Source organism: Anopheles darlingi, chromosome 2, assembly GCF_943734745.1.
Source record: "Anopheles darlingi chromosome 2, idAnoDarlMG_H_01, whole genome shotgun sequence".
Taxonomy (NCBI): Eukaryota; Metazoa; Arthropoda; class Insecta; order Diptera; family Culicidae; genus Anopheles; species Anopheles darlingi.
In genome coordinates this window covers 88,316,060-88,323,180 of record NC_064874.1, presented here as the reverse complement: position 1 = coordinate 88,323,180, position 7,121 = coordinate 88,316,060, and the positions used below count along the sequence as shown (strand labels likewise).

The window sequence follows — 7,121 nt, the reverse complement described above, 5'->3', positions numbered from 1 at the left end:
GGCAAGAACGAAAGAAAGAAAAGAGAACCCAAAGAGAACGACGACCGCGACGACGACGACGGCGACGACGAAAAAGGAAAACAGAACCACCAGAGGAAGACGGTATCGCAACATACTCATCCTCATCACAGACACACATACACACTCGCACACACACATGCACATGCATACATGCTTGTATGTGTGCTGACCGGTTGCGTGTGTGGAGTGTGGGTGCCCAAAAAGGGCGGAAGAAGGTGCAAATGATTTATGGTGATGGTCCGTGCGTAACGCCAGTTCTACAATCATTCCTCACACTGTAGCTAAGCCGGTACAGTGCTGCGTGCGTGCGGTACAGTGGTGGTGCAAAAAGGTATCCGCAGTGCCGTGATCGGTGTGCCTTTCCTCCAAGATCTGTGAGAAAGAGATCCTGCTATAAAACGAAAGGAAGGAAAACACGAAACGTGAAACCGGAAAACACGCAGCAACCGCTGTCTGTGAGAGAGAAAGAGAGAGAGAGAGAGTGTGTGTGTACGCCCGGTTGGCGAGTGTATGGTGTGTGAGCGAGAGGCTCGAGGGCTCGAGAGCGAATGCAGCAGGAGAAGTAGTGCGGGGTGGTTGTTTCGATCGAAGAATAATCATCCTGTCGGGCCGGGCTGGGCAGGAAAAGTAGGGAAAACCCCCGCGTGCGGTTGTGTATGTGTTTGCTAAGGGTCTCCTATTGTGTACGTGTGCACCGGCGCGTGTGTGTGTGTGTGCGTGCGTGTGTTTTCGATCGAGTAGTCCTCGACGTCGTCCTGCGGGAGAGATGAATGGTTGTTGTTGTTGTTGTTGTTGCTGATGGTGGTGGTGGTGGTGAAGGTTGCGTATAACGACGACGACGACGACGACGACGTCGACCGGAGGACCCCCACTGGGGTGGGTGTTACGCGTGGAAATAAGTGGTCTGTGTCTCGGTGAGAGCCTAAAGCGGGGGTCGTAAAAAAAGAAAATGGTCGAAAATATTTGAGTGTATTACCTCTCACAGGTAGAGCGAGAAAGAGAGAGAGAGGGTGTTTGTTGTGTGGCAAGCGGAAAGAAGGGAAATTACATCAAGTGATTACCACGAGGCCGGCTCGAGTCGGCTCGGTGCGTGCAGCATAAGCATAATATTGCGCCCGAAGAGAGAAGAGCATATTGGCTGGCGTGAAGAAGCGATGGCGGCAGCGGCAGCAGCAGTAGCCTAAAGGAATGCCTTGCTGCACAGCAGGCTCTGATATGGTGTTTTGGTGCTCCTCTTCCTCGGGTGCTTTGGTGTCTTCGTTGTCGGTGGTGTGTGGTGTTGCCGTGTTCTGTGCGTGTGCTGTGCGCGTTATCTCTCATCCGGCGGCGGTAAAGGAAACAGATTAGAGAATTATCAACAACACAACAACAGCAACAACAGCGAAAAGTGCGTTGGCGAAAATTAATCTCATTCACATACATACGAGAGAGAACGGGCGCGAGTGTGCTGCATACCGGACCACCACCACCGGGGGTAACCGGGTAATTTATCGTTCCCCGTCGGCGGCGCCGTCGGGTTTTTGATTTTTATTGCCAACCGAGCAGAAAACCGGAAAAGCGAAACGCATAAATCTTGGCACCGGGGTTCGCGCGCTCGGAACCAACATTGAATCTGGACGGACCCCCGCCTGGAGGACGCCGGTCCTGTTCGATTTCGATCGGGAACTTTACATACACGCGGTTCGATTTGTGCGGTCGTCAGAGTATCATCAGCTACTCGCCGCAGCAGCAGCGCCTACTACAGTGCGACGGTGTGCGTGGTGGCCTGTCAGTTGCGCAAAGCAAAAGTGTCAACAAAGCGAAGCGAGCAGAAACATTTCGGGCCCGGTCCCGGGTAGTGGCGTCAATCGATTCGGTGAAGAGACACACATTTTTCCGCCGTGGTTCCGAAACGCCGCGGGTAAACAGATGCTGGAAAGATGAAGCGGAGAAACTTACATCACAGTGGTAGTGGTAGCAGCAGCAGCAGGCACGGCTCCTTCGATCACAGCAGCAAAATGCGATCGAAAGGCAGTAGCAGTAGCAGTAGCAACAACAACAGTGACAGTGGCAGTGGCAGCAGCGGTGCGTGTGGTGGTGACTCATCATCGAGTGGAGCGAGATGTAGAGCAACAAATACCGGCCACAATCGACGGTGGTGGCGACGACCAACGACAGCAGTGGCAGCGTTTCGGCATCGTGGCAGCAGGAGAAGCAGTAGCGGCAGTAGTAGTAACACTAGCAGTAGTCATAGCAACCATCACCAGCAGCAGCAGCAGCAGCAGCAGAGTACGGGCAACAGCAGTAGCCTAACGACGAAGCGCCGACGATACCGGAACGTCAACGCACGGTTAAGGTGCTGCCTACCGGGCATCGGTACCAGCTCGGCGCTTACGATCGCGCTCGTGATCGCGTTGCAGCTGCTCGCCCTGCAACCGACCGTGCTGCACTGTGCCAAAACCTTCTACATGCACTGGAACACGACGAACAGCATCTTCCGGATCGACAACACGGACCACATCATCGACGTGAACAAGGGCAACGCACAGTTCGAGTACGATCAGGTGCATATCATCTGCCCGGTCTACGAACCGGGTACGTTCGACAACGAGACGGAAAAGTACATCATCTACAACGTGTCGAAGGTGGAGTACGAGACGTGCCGGATCACGAACCACGATCCGCGCATCATCGCGATCTGCGACAAACCGAACAAGCTGATGTTCTTCACCATCACGTTCCGGCCGTTCACACCGCAACCGGGCGGTCTCGAGTTCCTACCGGGCAACGATTACTACTTCATCTCGACCTCGTCCAAGGACGATCTGCACAGGCGGATAGGTGGGCGCTGTACCACCGACAACATGAAGGTCGTCTTTAAGGTGTGCTGCGGTGACGATCAGCAGTCCCACCACGGCCATCTGCCCTCGAATGGCACCGTTATCGGGGGTGGTGGCCACGGTGGGGTCGATGGTGGTACCGCGATCGGTGCCGGCGGTCCCGGTGGGGCCGCCAACGCCAACAACACCATCTCGATCGATGCGTTCGATCCGAACTCGCGGCTTCTGCCACCGGCCATCAACACGAGCCAGGGTAACATCGTCCAGAACACGGTCAACTGGCCGGTATGGGGTGGCAACGATGGCCAGGGTGGCGGTCTCAACAACGCCAACAACAACAACGGCCACCCACAGCAACCCCACCAACCGCAGCATCTGCCACCGTCACACGGTGGCGTCGGCGGCCACCCGGGGGGACGCCCCGGGGTCGCTGTGCCCCCGAACGGGCGGCACAATCATCACTATACGGCCTCACCACCCCGCACCTCGATCAACGTGCCCGGCGGTAACGGTAACGGGGGCGGTGCGTACGGTAATGGTAACATTAATAATCATAACTACAACATAAACAGTCCACCGTCCAATGCACACCCGGGCAGTAAGCCAACGAAGAAGACGAAGGAGTACGACAAGCAGCACCCGAACGAGGTGGTGAAGAACGAGGAGCTGACGTACAACAATGGTGCCGGTGGTGTTGGTGCCCGATCGCGTCACCTCGTCACCCTGCTCGCCAGTACCTGCCTGCTGCTGCTGCTCGTCTCCTCCCCGATCCTCGGGGGGTTGTCGCCTTCGCCATCGTCCTGTTGGAGCAGAAGGCGGCAGCAGCTCCGGCCTGGTGGCGGTAGCTGAGGGAAGTCATCATCATCATCGTCGTCCGCGTCGTCGTCGTCGTCGGTGTCGATTGTGAAGGAGAGCGGCTGCAGCAGGAGAAGCAAGAGGAGGAGGTGGAGGAGGAACCGAGAAAGGAGCAAAAGCAGCGGAATCGTGGGACCCAATGATGGTGCACGCAGGCGATGCATCTCATCCTCACCGTCCTCCGTCGTCGGCTGAGGTGATGTCCCGTGGCTTTCCTGGTATACCCCTCTCCGTATACGTCCTTCCCACCATCATCAGCCTCCCCTGTCTGTCTGTCTCTCTCTCTGATCCTTTCCATCGTCTGATGTGTTGTTGTCCTGCGAAGTATCCTGCGATCGCGCGCAGAAAGTTCGCAGAACCCCCTCCCTCGGAACCGCGATCGTGGATCCCCTGCCCCTCCCCCCCCGAATCATAGTCATAGACACGAGCGAGGAAGAGAAACGTTTTTTAAGGGGACGCTTACCACCACCAGAAAGGCGTGAACAACGTACTAAGCGAAAGATATTCTTATACATATAACTTGTAGGATAATTTAAAATGTGTGTGTGTGTTTGTGTGCGTGAGAGTGTCCCGCAAACACTCACCACGTATATCGCCCCCCCGCCAGATCGCTGATGATCGCGATCTCATCATCGCGATGTAGTGGTGGTGGTGGTGGTGGTAGGTCCCGTGAAACAATGTGTAGTCCTGTAGTAGAGCGAGAGTGATATTAATTTAAAAAAAAGAAACAAATGGAAAAGCAAAAAAACTAATTCGCGATAAAAGAAAACATAAAGGGGGGAACCTCTCCCCCCCGTCCCCCACTTAGAAGTGGGCCGTGGGGTGGGAAAACTGTAGGAAAACTGTCTGTATAGAAAAAACAAAACGAAGAGGAAAAACGGCGCGAAAAATGGATGGATGGAAGGAATGACCCGTCTCCCGTCGAAAACGTGAAAGTCTCATCTCAGAATCGGAAAATGGAAAAGAAGGAAAAAGAACCGAAAAGTGAACCGAAGAAAGGAAGAAAAAGCCGCAAAACGCCTGGAATACAACCTTTAACCAAAACCAATTGGCCTCGAATAATGAAGAAGAATACAATAAGAAGCGAAGCGAAAAGAACGAAGGAAAAAAGGAATAATACTGTCACGATTGGAAGGGAACAGTTTTGATTGTGGTACTGTCATTCTCCTTTGTCAGTTCGATTCGCGGAAACTTCGCGGAGGGTAGGGACATAGAAAAAAAAACACAAGACTGACCTAAGATCGCGTTGGCGCGCAGGAAAGAGGACATCTCCCGCCTTTCGCACCCGCATTCTAGCCATTATTCTGAGCAAGCTTTTAACTTGGTAATGACGTCACTGCGTCACGAGAAGGAGGAGAGAGATAGAGAGAGTGAGAGAGGGCCAGAGCAACAGTTTCACAGATATGTAATAGAATTAGCCAGCCAGGTTTATGAGTTATCCTCACATCTCAAACCCTCCTTCTTATCACATCACACCCATCCACCCACTCACACAAAACCACAAATAACACAATAGTCAGTGCGAGCTCGATTAGCGAGAGAGTTCGAAATAGGTTTAAAATGCGAGTTTGTGTTTTACATAAGACCCCTTCCCCCAGCAAGCACCCCCTTATCAACAATATGCGACAACCGATCAATCTTCTATCTTTATCTCGCTCTCTCTCTGTCCCTTACTCTCGATGCCCATGGGTCCTAGACGCCAAAGGCATCCCTCGACCCCGCAGCAACAGAACCCTCGTTCCCTCGTTCCCTCGTCCCCTCTGTCTATCCATCTATGCGTGTGCGTGTGTTTGTATATGTGTATGTTCTCTCTATCTCTCTGTGTGTTACTGTAACCGGGCGGTGGGCCACCACCCCGCCACAAAAAACATTGTAGCGCAGAAGGAAGGACGGAAGCAGAAAGCGAAGAGCGAACGTTTGTATCATAATAATTACACTAGAAAGTGCCACCGGACCGGACTGTGTCTCATCTTGCACGAAAGATGCTGAACACACGGTAGAGGTAGAGTACCAGTAGAGAACTGAACTACCCCCCCTCACCCCTCCACAGTACCCCTTTTTTCCCACCTGCTCCCGCGTTCTTTATTAGAATCTTAAGCAAGCGATACTCTCTCCCGATACCCCCCCAGTCCACGCCTAATTTAATGTCCCTTTAGCATAGCTGCGTATAGGTGCGTGTCCCCGGGGGCAATACCTAAATAGGGGATACCCGGCCCTTCCCGTCTGCCCCGCCCAAAAAGGTCGGGCAGATGGGAGGATGTGGGGGGCCCGATCTTTGATTGATTGTGTAAATACAGTAAATATTTTCTTGAAAAATCATAAAAAACAAAACCAATGGCCTCCTTTGTGTCTGTGTGACTTCGTCCCGTGATTGGCGTTAGCTTTGTGGTTGTTCCTCCTTTTCTTGGGAATATCGTGCTCGATTCTCGGGTTCCTGAAGTCTTCTTCTTCGAATTTCACTCCGGGAAGTTTGCTTTCGGCTCCAGTTCCCCCGTTTTGGTTCCTGTCTAGGTCCTGTCGTTCCGCTTCCAGGGTTCTCGCCGCTTCCTCGTCGCGCTCCATTACGCCAATCGGCTGCAAAACTCACCATTCCAGGTAATGAATCAGAAGCTAATGTCATTTTCAGGATTATCTTTTCATCTTTTCGAAATCACTATTCTCAGAAAACACTCTCCATTAGTTCGTTTGCAGAGAAACCAAATTGTTGGGTTCGGTGTTTATGTGTGTTGTCCTTCGCTACTAATGATTCGTGGAATAGTCCATTCCAATGGTTACTAGGATCTCATCTACCACATGGGTTTGTGACGTCGTTCATACGTCACGAAATGGTGACCCCCGAAGCCTACTGCTCTTCATATCCATTCCAGGGAATGGTTTATTGCTAGTGGAGCAAACAAGACTCTGCCTACTCAGCAACGGATAGCATGACAGGGATGCTTTTAAGATACCTCTCGGAATGCTTCTTCTAAGGCGGTCCTGTGACGTCACAGCTCAGCATCCCAGAATGCCATTTTCAGAAAATGTTTAATCTCCCATCATTTATGCAATTCAATTGAAACGCTCACTAACACCGTCTCGAGTAAAGTGCGTCTCGATGTTTCTCGTTTTAAGCCGGAGCAAGTCCCGCTACATCATTAATTCGCTCCCGAAACAAAACACAATAATGTGACTTGACGCAAAACGTGACAACCGATTGATGCGAGCTGCCTTGAGGGAGAACTCACTTGGGAGGACTTCTTTCACCTTTCACGCACTCCCGTAACACAATTACATCCTCGACCCATCCTTAGCAGCGTTGCAGCATAAATAGCGCAATGACAAAAGTCACGAGGCGATCGAGCCAAAAGATCGAGAAGCGTACGGTGCACGATTGTTTGTCACATTAATTTATGATATCCTTTACCGATTGGATTGTGTACTTCGTTT

General features: G+C 52.2%; 1 protein-coding gene across 1 annotated transcript; it reads left to right on the top strand.

Moving 5' to 3' along the window:
* The first annotated feature begins 488 nt into the window (after positions 1–488).
* On the top strand, positions 489–5,043 carry LOC125951616 (uncharacterized). Its single transcript, XM_049680574.1, has one exon. The coding sequence runs from the start codon at positions 1,941–1,943 to the stop codon at positions 3,687–3,689; it is 1,749 nt and encodes a 582-aa protein (XP_049536531.1). The 5' UTR covers positions 489–1,940; the 3' UTR covers positions 3,690–5,043.
* Positions 5,044–7,121: the final 2,078 nt, after the last annotated feature.